Source organism: Geotrypetes seraphini, chromosome 3, assembly GCF_902459505.1.
Source record: "Geotrypetes seraphini chromosome 3, aGeoSer1.1, whole genome shotgun sequence".
NCBI classification, from domain to species: Eukaryota; Metazoa; Chordata; class Amphibia; order Gymnophiona; family Dermophiidae; genus Geotrypetes; species Geotrypetes seraphini.
Window position 1 is genome coordinate 224,319,829 of NC_047086.1, and position 20,729 is coordinate 224,340,557.

The following is a 20,729-nucleotide window of genomic DNA, read 5'->3' on the forward strand; positions in this document are numbered from 1 at the left end:
TAATCTTTGTATTCTTTTAAAAATTGTTGAACAAGTGGTTTTTAACCAATGTTCTGATTTTGTTGACAAAACTCTGATATTACACCCTCGTCAAATGGGCTTTCACGCTCATTATAGTACAGAGACCACTGACAGCTCTAAATAGTGAATTACATTTTCATCCAGATGCAGGTTCTTTGGTACTGTTATACTCACTAGACCTTTCAATGGCCTTTGATCTAGTAGACCATATGAGGGGGTGCTGAAAAGTTATCAGCCCAACCAACGTCCTAAATTCTGAGCGTTATTTTGCCACTGTAGCTGAAAAAAGTGTTATTTTATTTTGCAAAGTGCCAGTTTGCAGACTCATAATGCTATGTTTTGACATTGTTTCAGATCATTGATTGAACTATATCAATGAAAAATGTGGAATTTTCAAGTGTGGAACTCCGAGCTATCATGAAGTTCCTATTCCTGGAGAAGAAAACTCAAAAGGAAATCCATGAATGTATGATGCAAACATTGAGTGACAAATGCCTATCATACTCCACAGTGAAGAAGTGGTGTGCAAACATTCAGCGTGGAGATTTTGAAACTGAAGATGCAGCAAGGTCTGGGCCTTAAATGGCGTGAACTCCTAAAATTGTTGACCATGTCCATGGCCTGATTTTGGCAGATCGGCGAATATCAGCTAAAACAATTGCTGAGACACTACAGATATCTAGGGAACGTGTTGGGTGTACAATCCACGAGCAGCTGGGTATGCAGAAGCTGTCAGCCAAGTGGGTGTCCAAATGTTTGAATGCTGATGAGAAACGATGTTGAGTGGATACCTTCAAGTTGATTTTGCAGCATTCTCATTCATTCCCTAATCATGACTAAATTGGATTACTGTAATTCTCTTCTCATAAATGTAATTCAAAAAGAAAAAAGAAGGCTGCAACTTATTCAAAATACCGCCGTGAAACTAATTTACAAAGCTAAAAAATACGACCACGTTACTCCGCTGTTGATTAAATCCCATTGGCTTCCTATAAGCCATCGTTTCACCTTCAAATTACTGTTTTTGGTGTTCAAAGCTTTAAATTTTAATGAACCCCAATTTATTAACAGATGGCTTATCCCATATAGTACAACTCGCTCACTTCGTTCATCTTCATCTAATCTCCTTACAGTGCCTTCTATCAAAATGATAGGAACTAGAAGACAAGACATGTTCTCAGTTATTGCCCCTCATTCTTGGAATCTTTTACCCCAACACATTAGAGAACTAAAAGACCTAACACTGTTTAAAAAAATGCTAAAAACCTTTCTTTTTAAAGATGCATATGGAGCTTAGGATCAATAAAATAATGATAATCTTATAACCATCACCGAGTTTTATATTTTTTATTTTTTTTAAACAGCCATTATTACCCACCTTTTGTTTTTCCCTTTTATGTTTTTTCTTCTCTTCTATCAAAAACTGTAACTACTCCCCCACTTAACCACACATGTCTCGTATGTTTTACCCACACATTATTTTAAAATTAGGTTTACAATCAGTTTGTAAAGGGTGTTATATTTTAACTAACAACACATTTGTTTTTTATGTCACTATTAATACTGTACTTGTTTCATTTATTAATACATGTTATTTCATTGTACATCGCCTAGCAATTTATATAGGCGATTCATCAAGAATAAATAAACTTGAAACTTGATTTTCAGTGAGCTTGTGCCAACCTTTTGGAATGACTAGTTACTGTTGATGAAACTGTTACACCACTATGATCCTGAGACAAAACAAAAGTCTATACAATGGTGGCACTCAGGTTCTCCAAGGCCAAGGAATTTCAAGACCCAAACGTCAGCAGGAAAGATCATGGCCACAGTGTTTTAGAAACAGGAAGGTGTTGTAATGATTGACTATTTTCCAAGGGGCCAAACAGTTAATGCAGAATACTGGTGTAACTTTCTGTGATGATTAAAGGAGGCATTGAAAGAAAAAAGGAGAAGGAAGCTGTGCAAAGGAGTTCTCATTTTGCAAGTCAATGCACCTGCTCACAACGCTGGTAAAACGATGGATGTTTTGAAGCAGTTGGAGTTTCAGTGCATAGACCATCCGCCCTAGTCACTAGATCTTGCTCCGTCTTGACTGTTTTCTGTTTCCAAACCTTAAAAAGAGTTTGAAAGGCCAACAATTTTCAAGTGATTTGGAGGCAATTGCAGCAGCGGATCAGTATTTTAGTGACCAAGACATCAGAGTATTTTTTTGGAAGGGTTACAGAAACTTAGGAAATTGGAAGACTGGGTGTCAAAATGGCAGATGAAATTTAATATGGACAAATGAAAAGTGATGCACATTGGAAAGAATAATCCAAATCATAGTTATCAGATGCTAGGGTCTACCTTGGGGGTTAGTGCCCAAGAAAAAGATCTGGGTGTCATTGTAGACAATACAATGAAACCTTCTGCCCAATGTGCAGTGGCGGCCAAAAAAACAAACAAGGTTCTAGGAATTTTTTTAAAAGAGATGGTGAACAAGACTAAGGGCCTGTTTTACAAAACCGTGCTAGCAGTTGCAGTGCGGTAATGACCCCGAAGCCCATAGAGATTTAAAGGGCTTTGGGGCTGTTGCCACACAGCTTTGTAAAACAGGCCCTAAGAATGTTATAATGCCTCTGTTTCTCTCCATGGTGCAACCTCACCTGGAGTATTGTGTTCAGTTCTGGTTGCCTTATGTCAAGAAAGATATAGCGGAATTAGAAAAGGTTCAAAGAAGAGAGACCAAGATGATACAGAGGATAGAACTCCTCTCGTATGAGGAAAGACTAAAAAGGTTAGGGCTCTTCAGCCTGAAAAAGCGATGGCTGAGGGGAGATATGATTAAAGTCTACAAAATCCTGAGTGATGTAGAACAGGTACAAGTAGATCAGTTTCTTTCTCTGTCAAAAATTACAAAGACTAGGGGACACTCGATGTTACAGGGAAATAATTTTTTATTCTGAGGCTCTTACTACAGTAGCTCCTTGCGTGAACACTTCTCTCTTTGGTAGTTAAGCCCACAATTCAGGCTGTTGCACATACCACCCATGGCTGCAAGCTTCTATAGTTCAAGCAGTTCGATAGATTCCCAATGTGTGACATTATGCTCCTGCTTGTGACTTCTTTTAGGCAAACTACTTTTTTACTTTACCAATACTCCTGTCTTTTGCGGACAAAAAAACCTTAAATTGGAGAGGGAGCGGAGAACTCTGAGTCTTCATGCTTCTCTGATGCATTTACATCCTATTTAAGTTTTATATCAGCAGATATTGCTGATTCCGTTTTTGGCAGAACAGTCTGTCTTGTACCATATGGTTGCTGGTTGGAATCCCAGCACAGCCTGTCAGCCATACTCCATGACAGATGGAATGAGAAAAACATAACAAAACATCCTCTATTTCAGATGGCTCTCCTCTCAGCCCTGTCAGCAGGGTTTTTTTTGTGAAATAATTAGCTAAAGGTGTTTGTCTTCTATTATCAATATAAACTCTATTTTGTCCTTCAGCATTGTTGTTTGATTTATTATTGAGTCTAACTTGTGTCTTATGTATTATATGTATAGACTGCATTATGAAAGTAACAGTCTTCTGTATTCCAGCTTGGCTTCTCAAATCCCTTTCAGTGGGCAGCTGTCTGCCTCATATTTGAGAGCTCTTGCAACTTCTCAGTTTTTCCCTTATCCATTGTAGAACACTGCTCCCAGTTCTGCTTCACAGGATGTGCTGTGCTGTATTTTCAAAGTTTGGGATCCTTCCTTTCCAACTTACCTAGCAATACTTCACAGTATCAGTTGAGGTTCAACTCATAAGATAACTGGCCTTATCTTCATACAAATGGCTCAGCTTAGCGTTGTAAACTCATCTGGGATTTAACTTTGCAGCATGGGCTCTGCTTTTCCTCAAGATGTTATCCTACTTGGTCTCAGATTCAGCTTTTAAGTTTCAAATTTATTCAGGATTCAGGAGTAACCTAGTGGTTCAATTCCCTCTGCAGCTCTTTGTGACTGGGCAAGTCACTTAACTGTTCATTGCCCCAGGTACAAAATAAGTACCTGTATATAATATGTAAACTGCTCTAGTTGTAACCACAAAAAGGCAGTATATCAAGTCCCATTCCCTTTCCATTTACTATCCTACCCAAAAGACATACCATCTGAGTACAGGTTAGAAAAGGATAATGTGGGAATTGACAAGATGAGAAAGGGATAGGGGAGATCTACAATATTATGTTCAAAACTGTTTATTGGTCAAAAAATACAATCCAAAATCACAATAATAACAAGCAACACAGACCAATTTTCATTAACCCAAAAAACCCCACCCCCTCCAGATCTGAAATATTAGGATAGTCGGGGAGAGGATGGACACAAAAGTCTGCATCTGTATAGTCAGGATCTGCACCTGGGCTTGTGTGGAGATACCAGAAGCTGGCAGAATTAATTAAAAGTGTCCTTGAAGAGAAATGTCTTAAGATTGATCTTGAAATGATTTAGAAAAGATTGCATTCTTAGATGGGTACGCAGTTGATTCCATAGTTTCTTAATGATCTTAATTTTAATGTTTTGAATTAACTGAGTCGTTTATATAAGATGTTGCAATAATTCAATTGACTTATTACTAAAGAATGGTTTAAAATATGAACGTATATACTCAAATATAAACCAAAATTTTGGGGCCAAAAAAATGGGTCTTGGTTTAGATTCGAGTCATCCAGCTGTGCACCCCCTGCCTCCCTCCTGGACCTGTTGCAGGCCTTACCTGCGCCTGCCTTGAGTTCTGGCGGTCCAGCGGCGAGACGGAACTGGAGCGACCCCTCCCATGTCATGTCCCGATTGGCTCTGCAACACCCCACTTCCCTCCCGCCTCCTGCATCTGAAAAGGCCTATTTTGCACACCCTGGTGGTCTAGGAATGAACCGTGGCAAGAGCGATCCTCCTATGCTTCTTCTTCCTGTAGAGCCACTAAAGGAAATGGCTGCCGTGAGTTCCCGCGGAAACCTTAACATATGAAATGTGGACACTGTACAGTGTGTGATGTAATGTAGTTTTTCTGATCCAGTTTCCCAACAGAAGTTTGGCTTAAAATCGATGACTGTGTGAGTCACAAAATGTAATTTATGTACTTATTTGCCCATTTCTGAAAGTCTATGTGGGACAGGCCTCTAGGTGCTTGAAGACTTGCCTAATATTGGATTACGATGGGCAAAATTATGGAACCTCTAGTAGAACATTGCATTTAAAAGAAGAGAAACTGTGTCCTGCTTCTGTGCATAGTTCCTGAGCAAGTCCTTTCTTCCGAATACCGAGGAGATATTAGGCATCTCTTGAGGCAGATAGAGTAGCGTTGCATTTTTTGCTTACAGTCTGTAGCGCCAAAAGGCTTAAACTTTGTGGTAGAATGGAAGGTGTCCTTTTGATTGGGTCAGATATGGGATGACGTCATGACATTGTATTCTAAGCTGACATCCAAATAAAAGAGTTGCCATAACTAAGAAAGCTGATTAGAGCATAAAGGAGGAAAGATATCACGATGCTGAAGTTGAAATCAATGTCAGAGAAGAGGAACCACTGTGCTTGCATTGCCAGTTTTTGGACTTTGGCGCTCATTGACAGTATTTTTGGATGCATTAGCAAAACAGAGCCTTGGGAGACCCCTGAAGGCTCCCTGAGGGTAGCTAAAACCATGGTTAGATTGTATCTCATGGATCAGGAATTCCAGCAAATGTTTGCTATACCAAAAGTGGACTCCCTGGTAGCCAGGTGACCAAAAACACTTCCCTACTGATCGAAGGAAAAGCGGTTTTAAAGGTACCACAGGACCGCAGAATGGATATGGTCCTCTGGAGGCAGTTTGAGGCTTTAGCCTTAGGGTTTAAGACTGAAGCCATAGCCTCCTTCATGGCACACGCCTATAATTCTAGGCTCAGAAGTCAGAACCTGCCGGACTCTGAGCCCCTGCCTGGGCATAGACTACATAGTGGATGCACTCTATGATATTATCAGAGTCATAGTAATAGTCTCAACATTTTCCATCACCAAATGAATCAGGCAATGGGCGGGTGATTTGATTTCTAAATGACACTGAGCAGGCTCCCTTTCAGGGGACAGATGCTGTTTGGTAAGGTACATAGATGACCTTATGGCTAGTGTACAAGATCGCTGGCCAAGATCTTTACCAGACAGCAGACCCCGAGCAGCTAGAGGCCAGAACCAGGGGTCCTTTCTTGGCTCCCAATACTCTCATCAGTATTCCACAGGAGCCTCTAACCAAAGAGTCTTTCAAGGCTCCAGACAGAAATTCTCCGGGAACTGGAGGAACCAAGGTTCAGGTTCCTTCTCCACAGTGCCAGCCAAAAAGCCACAAAGATGCCAGCCCTCACGCAGCTCCTTTGAAGATTGGAGGTTGGCTTTCAAACTATCTGGAAGCTTGGGAACAGAAAACATCCAACTGCTGGGTCCTAGACATTATTAAGAGAAGGCTACAAGATGGAGTTCATGTACCCTCTCTCCGACTGGTTCGTGGATTCACCATCAGGCTAACCAGAGAAAGCAAAACAGATCGAAGCAATGCTACAGAGGTTATTAGATATCCAAGCCATAGAATCAGTTCCTCCAGACTCCTCAGACTCTGGCAGATACTCCATATACCTTGTCATGTCAAAGAAAGGCTGAGGGACTAGTGGCTCATCCTGAATCTCAAACATGTCAGTACAGCCCTGAGAGTACCTCAGTTTCAAATGGAGACCATTTGGTCCGTCATCGCAGCAGTGGAGCCAGGGGAGTTTTTGTCTGCCTTAAATTTGACAGACGCTTACCTTCGCATCCCAATTTTCTCAGAACACAGGAAGTTCCTCAGATTCCATGTGTTGGAACATCACTATCCTAGCACTTCCCTTTGGGCTAGCAACATCACCCCGAACTTTCACCAAGGTAATGGTGGTTGTGGCAGCTCATCTCTGCAGAATGGGTTGGCAGGTGCACCCGTACTTGATGAATGGCTCATCAAAGTGCCATTCTGACCGGAAGGAGAAAAGGTGGTAGCAGCTGTTGTGGACACACTGCAGAGTTTGTGATGGATTGTGAACTTCGGAAAGAGTCACTTGGTTTCAACAGAGTCCTTGGAATATCTGGGAATTTTATTCAACACAGCAAAAGGCAGAGTCTTTCTTTCAGAAGCATGCAAAGAAGCTTCATGGTTAGATTACAGACCTATTGACCAAGCCAGACCTACTGCTTGGGCATTACCTTCAAGTTCACGATAGAGGTGGTGCTCTGGACAAAGGCATACATGTTCCCCCTCCAGGACACATTGCTGTCTCTCTGGTCACCTCAAAGAGACTCCCTTGCAAGTTCCACTCCCCTGGACAGCAGTAGCCAAGTGCAGCATAAGCTGGTGGTTCTGTCCATGGTCCCTGGCAAAGGGGTTCCCACTTTGGATTGATTTATGGGTCACCTTAACAACAGAAGCTAGCTTGTTCAGCTGGGAGGCTCATTGCAAAGGTCACCCAATATAAAGCCAATGGATTCCGTCCCAACTTTAAAAAAAAAATTTATATTCAGCATATTCTACAATTCTATGCGAGTTACAAATTATTCATGTACTCAAGCATTTTTCCTTAACTGTCCTGGCAGGCTCCCACTCTATCTAATGTACCTGGAGCAATGGGGATTAAGTGACTTGCCCAGGGTCACAAGGAGCAGTGCGGGATTTGAACAGACAACCTCAGGGTGCCAATGTTGTAGCTCTAACCACTGCACCACGACGCACGTGGCAGGAGTGGACGATGTTTAAGTAGATTATCTTAGCAGACAAACATTAGACCCAGGAGATTAGTCATCATCTCTGAAAGCATTCCAGGCCATTGTGAGAAGATGGAGTCATCTGATATTCAATCTTGTGGCATCTGTAAAGAATAAGGCAGTGGATTGGATCTTCAGTCACAGATATGAGCTCGGAATTGCAGGGCTAGACGCCCTGGTTTACCCTGGCCAGAGACTGGACTGCTGTGCGTGTTTCCCCCTTGGCCCGTGATAGGTCAGGTGATCTATCAGATAGTTATTGTAGCAGCAAATTGGCCCAGTCACCCTTTGGTATGCGGATTTCGAACAGCTACAAAAGGAGTTAAGTCGCAGGCTCCGAGTGCATCTGAACTTACTCTCTCAGGGGCCAATTACCCGTGAAGATCCTGGATGCTTTGGTCTTATGCATCGCTCTTGAGTGTCCAAAAAGGATATTCAGAAGTAGTCATTGCTACTCTACTTAGAGCTAAAAAGTCAACAACCGTTTCAGTGTATGCTAAGTCATGGGAGATGTTTCAGCGCTTGTGTAGCAAAGAAAAAGTTAAGCGCCAGTCAATGCCTCCATCTCATCTACTGGCATTCCTACAGAAGAACCTTGCCAAGGGAATGACAGTGACATTCCTTAGCATTCAAGTGGCAGAGCTTTCCTGTTTCTGTGCCAGAGAGAAGAGGGCTTCACTAGTGGCCCACCCAGACTTAGATTCCTGAAGGGTGCCCTGAGTCTGCGGCCTCCAATTCGAAAACTATTTCCATCCTGGAATCTTAATATAGTCTTATAGGAACTCAGTAGAGCCCTTACAAGAAGCTTCCCTCATGGATCTGTCAATTAAAGCATTCATCTTGGTGACAATTACCTCTGCTAGGAGAGTCTCAGAATTGCAAGCCTTGTTGTGCAGAGAGCCTTTTCTCCGGATCATGGAAGTGGGAATGACTTTTCAGATGGTTCTCTCCTTTCTGCCGAAGGTCATTTCGATGTTTTATGTCAACCAAGAAGTTAGACTGCCAGCATTTCACCCCACAGGGTCCAAGAAACAAGGCAAGTCCTTAAAGGTTTTGGACATCAGAAGAATACTATTGCATTACTGGAGGTGACCAATGAGTTTTTTTCTCTCAGATCATCTATTCATTCTAACCAATCAGGCTAGACAAAGCAGACCCGCTTTCAAAGCTGCCATCTCCAGATGGATTTGTAGAGCTATTCCTCTGTATACATCAGTTGCATCAGCCACCTATCTCGTTGAAGGCACATTTGATAAGAAGTGGCCTTCTTTTAGGTGGAAGCCAGGGAAATTCCTACTCAGGAGATTTGTAGGTCAGTGACATGGTCTTCCCTTCATACTTTCATCAAGTTCTAAAGGGTGAATATAGCAGCACAGGAGGATGCCACTTTTGGGTCCTCAGTACTACTTGCAGGCTCATCTCTCCCACCCTAGACTTTTAGGTACATCCCTGTGGTTCACCATACTATCCCTTTTGCACTGGAAAAAAGAGATTAGGTTCTTACCTTGATAATATCTTTTCCAGTAAATAGGGATGGTATGCTGAATCCCCCACCCAGCAATTATCTGATGTGCCTGCTTTTTGGTCAGCTACACAGCTAAGATTTTTCCTGTCAGTCAGGTTGTGGGATTATGAAGAGTCTGTGCATATAATTAAAAGGGAGGAATGGTTGATCTCCATAAATATTCAGGTGACTATGTTCTTGTTTAACTTGTATTTTTCTTACATTCATTGTTCCTTTCAGAGGCTTATTAATGTTTTCACTACATTACTGTTTGTTCAGTGATTGTTTTAAAATTCATTTGAGCAGATCATACACTTGGTGTTGGGGAAATCCTCATACTCCTCCTTCTTCTGTCTTCTGTAGGGCTGTTGCTGGTTTTGGTATGAACTGAAGGGGGCAGCAGACTGGGGTGGAGGAGGAGCTGAAAAGCTGTGATTGATATCTTCTGTAGAATGCTCACAAGCAAACATGGACAACCCTATGGTTCAGCATACCATCCCTATCTACTGGAAAAGATAGCATCAGGTTAAGAACTTAATCTCATCAATAATAATAAAACTCTTAGTAGCGCATGCGCACTACAATAAACTCCGTGCCTGTGTGCCTCCGCATGCACAGTACATCGCCGAGCAGGGAAGCGTCTCAGTGCAGTGGCAGCAGTCCTTACCTGCCAACCCCCCAGTCCTTACCCAAAGCAGCAGTGGCAGGACTGTAACCAGGCTGCTCACGGCAAACCCTGGCAGGGCCTTTCCTCTGCCACATCACTTTGAATGCGGTAGAGGAAAAGCCTGTTAGGGCTGGCCGTGAACAGCCTGTTTACAGCGCTGCCACTGCTGCTTTGGGTAAGGAATGGGGGGTTGGCAGGTCAAGACTGCTGCTGCTTTGGGGCTGGAGCAAGGGAAGAAGATTGGTGGATCAGGACCACTGCTGCTTTGGGGCACAGAGGAAGGGAGGAGGGGTTGGTAGGTCAGGACCGCTGCTGCCGCCTCAGGTAAGTAATGGGGGTCCAGGAGGCCAGACCCACGCGGAGGGAGGGACGGCAGACCTGTGGGGGCGGGGACAAGGTGTGTGTGTGTGGAGGGTCCTTCAGGGTGAAGGGGAGGGGAGATGGATGTGGAGGGGAGGGTTGAGAAGTGGGGGAGATAAAGTGTCATAGTAACATAGTAGATGACGGCAGATAAAGACCCGAAAGGTCCATCCAGTCTGCCCAACCTGATTCAATTTAAATTTTTTTTTTTTTTTTTAATTTTTCTTCTTAGCTATTTCTGGGCAAGAATCCAAAGCTTTACCCGGTACTGTGCTTGGGTTCCAACTGCCAAAATCTCTGTTAAGACTTACTCCAGCCCATCTACACCCTCCCAGCCATTGAAGCCCTCCCCTGCCCATCCTCCACCAAACGGCCATACACACACACAGACCGTGCAAGTCTGCCCAGTAACTGGCCTAGTTCAATATTTAATATTATTTTCTGATTCTAAATCTTCTTTGTTCATCCCACGCTTCTTTGAACTCAGTCACAGTTTTACTCTCCACCACCTCTCTCGGGAGCGCATTCCAGGCATCCACTACCCTCTCCGTAAAGTAGAATTTCCTAACATTGCCCCTGAATATACCACCCCTCAACCTCAAATTATGTCCTCTGGTTTTACCATTTTCCTTTCTCTGGAAAAGATTTTGTTCTACGTTAATACCCTTCAAGTATTTGAACGTCTGAATCATATCTCCCCTGTCTCTCCTTTCCTCTAGGGTATACATATTCAGGGCTTCCAGTCTCTCCTCATACGTCTTCTGGCGCAAGCCTCCTATCATTTTCGTCGCCCTCCTCTGGACCGCCTCAAGTATTCTTACGTCTTTTGCCAGATACGATCTCCAAAACTGAACACAATATTCCAAGTGGGGCCTCACCAATGACCTGTACAGGGGCATCAACACCTTCTACTGACTACGCCTCTCTTTATACAGCCCAGCATCCTTCTGGCAGCAGCCACTGCCTTGTCACACTGTTTTTTCGCCTTTAGATCTTCGGACACTATAACCCCAAGGTCCCTCTCCCCGTCCGTGCATATCAGCTTCTCTCCTCCCAGCATATACGGTTCCTTCCTATTATTAATCCCCAAATGCATTACTTTGCATTTCTTTGCATTGAATTTTAGTTGACAGGCATTAGACCATTCCTCTAACTTTTGCAGATCCTTTTTCATATTTTCCACTTCCTCTTCGGTGTCTACTCTGTTACAAATCTGCAAAAAGGCACACTTTTCCTTCTAACCCTTCAGCAATGTCACTCACAAACATATTGAACAGGATTGGCCCCAGCACTGAACCCTGAGGGACTCCTCTAGTCACCTTTCCTTCCTTCGAGCGACTTCCATTAACCACCACCCTCTGGCGTCTGTCCGACAGCCAGTTTCTGACCCAGTTCACCACTTTGGGTCCTAACTTCAGCCCTTCAAGTTTGTTCAACAGCCTCCTATGAGGAACTGTATCAAAGGCTTTGCTGAAATCCAAGTAAATTACATCTAGCATATGTCCTCGATCCAGCTCTCTGGTCACCCAATCAAAAAATTCAATCAGGTTCAATTGGCACGATTTACCTTTTGTAAAGCCATGTTGCCTCGGATCCTGTAACCCATTAGATTCAAGGAAGTACACTATCCTTTCTTTCAGCAACACTTCCATTATTTTTCCAACAACTGAAGTGAGGCTCACCGGCCTGTAGTTTCCTGCTTCATCCCTGTGACCACTTTTATGAATAGGGAACACATCCGCTCTCCTCCAATCCCCAGGAATCACTCCCGTCTCCAGAGATTTGTTGAACAAGTCTTTAATAGGACTCGCCAGAACCTCTCTGAGCTCCCTTAGTATCCTGGGATGGATCCCGTCTGGTCCCATCGCTTTGTCCACCTTCAGTTTTTCAAGTTGCTCATAAACACCCTCCTCCGTGAACGGCGCAGAATCTACTCCATTTTCTCGTGTAACTTTGCCAGACAGCCTCGGTCCTTCTCCAGGATTTTCTTCTGTGAACACAGAACAGAAGTATTTGTTTAGCACATTTGCTTTCTCCTCATCACTCTCCACATATTTGTTCCCAGCATCTTTTAGCCTAGCAATTCAATTTTTTATCTTCCTCCTTTCACTAATATATCTGAAAAAATTTTTATCTCCCTTTTTTACATTTTTAGCCATTTGTTCTTCCGCCTGTGCCTTCGCCAAACGTATCTCTCTCTTGGCTTCTTTCAGTTTCACCCTGTAGTCCTTTCTGCTCTCCTCTTCTTGGGTTTTTTTATATTTCATGAATGCTAACTCTTTCGCCTTTATTTTCTCAGCCACTAGGTTGGAGAACCATATCGGCTTCCTTTTTCTCTTGTTTTTATTGTTTTTCTTCACATAAAGGTCTGTAGCCATTTTTATCGCTCCTTTCAGCTTAGACCACTGTCTTTCCACTTCTCTTATGTCCTCCCATCCTAACAGCTCTTTCTTCAGGTACTTTCCCATTGCATTAAAGTCTGTACGTTTGAAATCTAGGACTTTAAGTATCGTACGGCCGCTCTCCACTTTAGCCGTTATATCAAACCAAACCGTTTGATGATCGCTACTTCCCAGGTGAGCACCCACTCGAACATTAGAGATACTCTCTCCATTTGTGAGGACCAGATCCAATATCGCTTTTTCCCTTGTGGGTTCCGTCACCATTTGTCTGAGCAGAGCCTCTTGAAAGGCATCCACAATCTCCCTACTTCTTTCCGATTCTGCAGATGGAATATTCCAGTCCTAGACCATAAATGAGGGTGGGAAGGGAGGAAGAGATACTGGACATATAAATGGGGGAGGGGGTGATAGGGAGAGGAAGACGAAGATGAAGAGATTGAGGTGGGAAGGGAGACAAAACTATTTTTATAGTAACTCTCAAGCAGCCCAAAACCACAGTTATCCAGTATCTACCAATCCCCATGTATGTCGGATAACTGAGAGTCTATTGTATTTAGAAATATTCAAGGTTTTTTTGCAGCTTTTGGGGCAAGCCGCTGCAAGCTTGCCCAAAGATTCAGTGCAGTGGCCAGGGAGGAGGTAGATGGGGGACTCAGGAGTTGGAGAGAGTGGTCTGAGGATACCATTGATGGATGGGGTTTGAATTGGTGCAGGCTCTGGTGATGGGGTACGGTTGGGTAAAGAGGGTTAAAGTGGCAGATGTTGGAATGGGGAGGAGGACAGTTGCAGTACCGTGGGAAGGGGCAGGGGAGAGATGACAGAGAAATTGGTCCTGGGATGGGGGTACAAGAGAAAGGGTAAAAAAGGAAGAGAAGCTGGGTGGGGGTGGAATATAGGGACAGGAAGAATGGCCTTGGAGGCAATGGAAGGAAGGATAGATAGGAATGGAGCTGGGACTGAAAGGATGATAAATGCAGTGGAGGATTGATGAGGGCCAAAAGGGTACAGAGGACTAAGGAAATGGTGAAAGGTGAGGTGGTGGGACCGGGATCAGTGGAAGGCAGGGTCCGGGCATGGTAGAAGTGGGGCATAGGTGGGGTCAGGGTATAGGTGGGGCTATTCTAGCACCCGTTACTGTAACGAATGTAACGGGCTAAAACACTAGTTTTAATGATAAACTACTTCTTTCCAAAAATCCTTTGGGAGATACCTCTCGGCTTCATTTTGGCTTCTCTGTCAAATAGAAAAAAGGTTCCAGATCCTCCTGACGAGTTGTGGAGTTGACCTCAGGTCCTCATTTTCAGGGGCCTTTACCTAGACCAACTGGACAGTGCATTTCAATACCTATTCCTTTAGGAAATGAATTGAGTAACACAGTTCAGTGACTCAGCCTTGACCTTTACAACCTTATGTAACAGGAGTGTAAGAGATTCAAGAGATCAATCGCCTAATCATATTCATCAGCTTTTGCTTCCTTCAGAAATATGGAAACAAATTGCTATCCATGGTGACCTTTCACTTTGACAATTAGATGATTATAATGCAGGCTTTGTTTTTTATGTATGAAACTATTGTTTTGTCCTTTGAAATACTAAAGGTTCCATGGCTGCATGATATCCTTAAGGAGGTAAATTACAAGGAACTACTTTTTCTCTGTCTCCATCTGCTGGTCAACCAATCTAGCCCACAAATTCTGGAGTGATTTGTTGGGACTAAAGGAAAGAAAATTGTCAGTTTAGACAAATTTTCCTTCTCTGCATCTTCCCTCGCCACCATGCTAAATTTATCCTGTCCTGTAAATTTTTGGAGAATTATTTTGCCCTATACAATGGACAGATATTTTGACACATTTTTTATGTATAACCTTTTTCCAATATTCTACTGAGTTGGAAAGAATAGTTTCTATAAATCCTAGTCCCCGAGAGAAGTACTCAGGCAGGTATATATTAGTGCTCTCTCAGTGTATGTGCTCCTTGCTGAATATATATTCACTGTAAATATTGTTTTCTTCATCTTGTAGAGCTGAAATGCATCCAACTAACAGTCAGGAGCTGGATGAGGAGCTGCTGAAGGAATCCAGGCGGAAAGAAGCATTCTTGTGAGTATAGACATGGAGTTTGTGTGGACCTGCAAGGTGGGTCTGTTGTGCATGCAGAGCCATATGAAGAATGATATCTTAGACCCCTAAAATTGGGGCCCTTCAGTGGGGATGTGTATGGAGTTTAATTCTGCAGCATGGAGTGTGTGCCTCTCAGATGGGGTTCTTTCGAGTATAGACTGACTCCATAGGAGGGATCTTAGGTATCTTTACCAATCAGAGTCTTTGGCCACTCCTATTGCATCCCAGGATGCACAAGGAAGGAGCCTAAGGCCCTGATTGATCCAGGTGCCATAGGAGGGGCCTTAAGTATTTGAACCAATAAGAGCCTTAGGCCACTTCTAATGCATCCCAGGATGCACTAGGAAAGAGCCTAAGGCCCTGATTGGCCCAGGTGCCTTAAGTATCTGAACTAATAAGAGTCTTAGGCTTCTCATAGTGCATCCCAGGATGCACAGGGAAGGGGCCTAAGGCCCTGATTGGCACAGGTGCCTAAGGCCCCTCTTATGGGAGGGGCTTAAGCGCCTGGGCCAAAGTCTTAGGCACAACTTTGCTTTTTAATGGGCACAGATGATATGCGTGTGTAACATACACAACATCTCTGACCATTAAAAAAGAAAAAAAAACCCACCAAAACTACTCTTCTTGCCCCGAACAGCTTAGCAGAAGCTTAGGAGGTGCAGGTGGAAGAATGTCAAATCATTGGTACCAGGGGAAGCTGTGTCAGTATCTTCATGGTTTAGCAGCTAACATTTCAGCACTGAAGGACCATTAGACAGTATAATTCAACACTTCGCAATGTGGTGGTGGTCATCTCCCACACAGTGCTTCTTTGCACTGAATATGCTGGTGGAGAGTACTTTACCACTGCACAGGTTTGAATCTTCAATATCAAGTGGAGGGAACATGGAGAGGATGGCTCTGGTGATTGAGACAAAAGTGTCCTGCAGGGTACAGCAGAGATAAGAGTGAGCACCAAGGATCTGAGGTGAGAAGGTCTAGGAATAGGTGGGGTGAGGCAAAGTGTAATGCAGTGGATTCCATGCTTATAAGTTGTGCACTGGGAGAGCCTTTAGTGTTTCATATCATTGGGTGTAATGTGGAAGATGTGCATAGGCACAGTCTTAGCCCCTGGTGTTTTGGGTAACACTATGGAGGCTGAGCCAGTATTGTACAGAAAGAGCCTTTTCCTTAGCAGCCTTCAGACCAGTCAAGACTACTACTATTAATTATTTCTAGGGTGCTACCAGATGTATGTAGCAGAGTCACAAAGGAGACATTCCCTACTCGAAAGAGCTTACAATCTAACAGACAAGACAAACAGGATGCCAGGGTGTGTATACAGTTAGGGGGGACGGTAAGACTCTTGGGTTATGCATGCCTATTAGCAGATGGAGACTGAGAACACAGACTTTGAGAATTGTATAAGAGCCCTATGCAGTTCCCAGCTAACCAGTATTTCTCATCCTCCCAGAAGATGGTGAGTGTGCAGTCTGAGCTGGTCTGTTAGGCCTTGGGGGAGGGGGTAGTACTAACACATAAAAAAGAGAAGTCCCTTTGACTCTGCCTTATTGGAAGTGCTGATCCATTGGGGCTGTCTTTTTCCCAGGGGTGCTATATCTGGAAAGGTAGGTCCCTTTCCCCTCTGGAGGAAGGGGTCTGTGTGCCTTGGCTGCAGAGCTCCTATATCCCTTGTGTGCCATTTGCAGTTCTGTTAATTCTTTAGCAACTCTCCAGACTGGTATAGCTATAGATTTTACATCTGTAAGATCTATAGCTATACCGGTCTGGAGAGGCTAAAAGAGAGAAAAATAGCAGGTTAGAACCTAATTTCTTCTTTTTTGTTTTGTTTTAATTTGAGCAACTGTTCTGATAGCAGCAGACTGAAAGTGTTGTAAATTGGATTGGCAGCTGGTTGGGAGTCTGCCACTAAAGTTTACTGTGCGAAGACCCTATGGCCCTGGCTGATATTTTTCAGCAGGAATGCAGAAAAGCTATGTCACTGCTGTCCATGTAGAAAGTAGGGGGTGGAAGTGCTCATAGGTCCCTGTCAGCTCTATGGGGAGCCAAAGTCTGTGGCAGTTGCTGGAGCATATTTTCTAGGGGGGATAAGGGATTCAGATAACTGCATCTGCGGAATCACTTCAGGCAGGTTCCTCTGTTATGATGTATTTCACAGGAACTGCAGATTTTGGATTCAGCCTATCAGTCAGAGCTCCCTCCTCATTTATTCATGGAGTTTCTCTCCTGGGTCCCAAAGCAACCAGTGACAGGACTCTGCTTGTGGGTGGGTAGAGGCAGTATTTTCCCTAGAGTTCATTTGGTCACTCTATGGAGCCTGGCAATCAGGGAGATCCATGGGGTGGGGGTGCCCCATGGAGTGGCAAGCTCCAGCACCAGCCAAAAGTCCTATAATGGACTGGGCGATGAAATTTAGCAGACAGATACTGAGCAGGATTGGTATGAAGAGGACATGGACAAAGGACCTTTACTGGATGGGGACCTTTCTCCTAGGTAGGATCCCATGGTGGTCTGCATATTTCATTGAGAAGAGTTTTTTTAGTGTTAAATTTTGAAGATGAGATGGCTATGGAAGGTGCCACCAAGAAGATGGTCCCATTATTGAAAGGGATAAAGTGGCCATTTATGTCCTTAACCATGAATCAAGACCTTTGGGACATGGTCCATATGAGTGGAAGTTTCCGGACACACTCTGCAGAGTGGATTGAGCAGTAGACAAACTACCTCAATCCTAAAGAAAACTGAAATGGACACCTAGAAAAATTAAAGTTGTTAAAGACCATGTGACCTATCCAGTCTGCCCATCCATGCCATCTATTCTCTCTTTCACTCCCTTAGAGATCCTGTGTACTTGTCCCATACTTTCTTAAATGCAGTTTTTATCTCCACCACTGTTGAGCATCGGGTTTGGCATGGACATGACCAATACATGTGTTACCATTGGCAGAGGAATTATCTCCTGGGTCAAAGCACTGACCCCTGCCTTGAAGCTTTGATACACCCTCAATTCTCATCTCAATGCACAACTCCCTCAATGCACTCCCACACTCAGTGGCGTACCCGGTTGTGGGGGGGGGGCAGACCGCCCCGGGTGCACACCCTAGCCAGCTGGGTCTGGAACCTCGTGCTCTGCTCTGCTACGGGACCTGCACTTCAGCTTGGCTTCTGTACTTATTCCAGAGCAGAGTTGGCAGCCAAGCTGAAGTGCAGGAAGGTCCTGTAATGACTGCGTCTGCTGGCTCTGCTCAGGAAGACGTAAATGATGTCGGAGGGGGTGGACGGCAGCCGCAGTCATCACGGAACCTTGCTGCAACTCCCTGCATCTGCTGGTCCACCCCCTCCAATGTCACGTCTTCCGGAGCAGAGGTGGCAGACGCTGGTTTGGAGGGAGGGAGGGAGAGAGAGAGAAAGGAGCATAGAAGGGTGGTGGAGGGAGAGAAAAGGGGTCAGGGTGGAATGGAAGGGTGGTGGAAGGAGAGAAAGGGGGTCAGGGTGGTATGGTAGGATGGTGGAGGGAGAGAAAGGGGACAGGGTGGTATGGAAGGATGGTGATGGGAGAGAAAGGGGTCAGGGTGGTATGGAAGGGTGGTGGAGGGAGAGAAAGGAGGCAGATGCTGGTGGAATTGGTGTGCAGGTAAAGAGGAGAGAAGACATAAGGGGAAAGGATACTGGATGGAATTGAGTTTGAGGGAAAGAAAGGGGGCAGATGCTGATGGAAGGAGGGGAAGGGAGAGAGTGAAATGCCAAACCATGGGGGGTGGGAGAGGGAAGGGGAAGAGAGGAGAGAGATGCCAGGCCATTGGAGGAGGGAAGGAAAGAAGATGGATGCCAGACCAATGGGGGTGAAGGGAGCGATGGAAGGGGGAGGCATACAGTTTCTGGAAGGAGAGAAGATGTCATATAAAAGGGGCAGAGAGAGGGTAGATAGTGGATGAAATGAGGAGAATGACAAGAAGATGAGGAAAGCAGAAACTAGAGAAGACAAGGTAGAAAAAAAATTTCTATTTATTTATTTTTTGCTTTAGGGGAGATGCATCGCTGTTTCTGTGGTGTTGTATTGTATGCAGAGTCCAGTTTCTTGGTGGTTCAATTTAACCTTTGTCTACGGATTTCCATTTTATCGCTCCTTTTATAAAATCTTAGAGCATTTTTTAGTGCTGGCCGTGGTGGTAACAGCTCCAACACTCAGAATTCTATGAACTTCTGAGCTGTTAACATCGTGGCTAAAAACCACACTACAGTTTTGTAAAAGGGGGAAAGATTAGTTTGTGATGACATATTCCATACTAGGCAAAGGTGTTTTCTGTGTTCTGTGTGTTCGAAAGACATGGTTTTCTGTTAGGATTGACTGCAGGATTGATCTGTACTAGTCTGGCTTGTTTAGTTTTACAATGGGTGTATTGATGTTGTACTGCTCACTGCAGTATGTAAGATACTGCCTTTTCTAGGTACACGCTTGTGTGACATGTGGATTGTTACTAAAAATCATGTTTTTCATACAGATTGTGGGGAGTGTCAAAAAATGATGGGACCCAGGTGTCACATATGCTAGGTACGCCACTGCCCACACTCATTCAGTGCACACCCCTACCAGGGAGTACTTTAAGGAGTCTGACTCAGAGTTTTCCAACTATTCAGATGAGAATCTCCTTGACCTATCAGTAGAAGAGTCCTGTGGCATCCCATCAGATCCTTCTCTTCCACCTCAATGGCGTAAATCTCCACCAGTAAGCTTATCATTCACTGGCTTTATGAGGGAAATGGGTCAGGCTTCACCTATGAAAATGGAGACGTTTGCGCTGCTTACGCACACCAGTCGCCCCGCCCCCTGTGCGGGGGCCAGTTGCGGGTTTCAGGATGCATCGTTAACTTTGCTGCTACCGAACTGCTCCACCCGCTTGAAGGTAGGATGGGGAGGAGATGAGTCTTCAGTGCTCTAGAATAGGTGTGGAGCAAGCTCGGTGTGTGAAGTCACTTAGGGCTCCTTTAACTAAGCTATGATAGTGTTTTTAGCGTGCGCAGAATTGCCTCACACTAGACCAGTGGTCTCAAACCCGCGGCCCGGGGGCTACATGCGGCCCGCCAGATACTATTTTGAGGCTCTCGGTATGTTTATCATAATCACAAAAGTAAAATAAAACAGTTTCTTGATCATATGTCTCTTTAGCTATAAATTTCTTTTTAAAAAAAATTTTTTATTTATAGCCTTCTAAATTTAATCAAGCATACATAACTTGAAAAAGATCGGAAACAAACAACAAAAAAAAAAGAAATCACCTAATTATACAATCAGATGTAATGAAAACATTAACTAATATTTAGTTCACAATTACAGAGATCAAGAAAGGAAATTTTCACAATTAGAAATACAATTCTATACTAGAGTAACGACAATAGGTAACCCAAGCTACAGCCAGATGGTAGGTTATTTATCATTGGACTGAGATTCCAACCTTTCTTTTGGTCCAATAAAATCTAAAATCTGTTTGGGCTCAAAGAAAATAAAATTCTTACTCTGATAGGTAATATAGCATTTTGCTGGAAATTTAACCAAAAAAGTAGTCCCAAGAGCTAGGACTCTTGGCCTCAGGGCCAAGAATTCCTTCCTTCGCTTCTGGGTTTTCTGAGCCAAATCTGGGAAAATTCTAACATTAGAGCCCAAAAACTTGTCATTAATATGTCGGAAATACAAACGAAGAATATATTCCCTATCACTTTCCAAAGCCAATGTCAGCAACAAAGTAGTTCTTCGGTTATCACCTCAAGGGAGATTTCTAGAAATGAAGACAAGTTCATGTCCAAATTTTCTTTCAAATCTTCAACAGCTGTAGATTCCCCTTGAGGTTTCTTTAAAGTCATATAGTAAGCCCTCA

At 43.8% G+C, this 20,729-nt stretch overlaps 1 protein-coding gene across 3 annotated transcripts in view; it reads left to right on the forward strand.

Annotated features, from left to right (window-relative positions):
• ANKRD52 (ankyrin repeat domain 52) overlaps positions 1 to 20,729 on the forward strand; it is a 235,565-nt gene that overhangs the window by 109,969 nt on the left and 104,867 nt on the right. For all 3 annotated transcript variants that reach the window (XM_033937117.1, XM_033937118.1, XM_033937119.1), the window contains exon 15: positions 14,758 to 14,835. In XM_033937117.1, the coding sequence (XP_033793008.1) occupies positions 14,758 to 14,835 (78 nt within the window). The remainder of the gene's footprint in view (positions 1 to 14,757; positions 14,836 to 20,729) is intronic.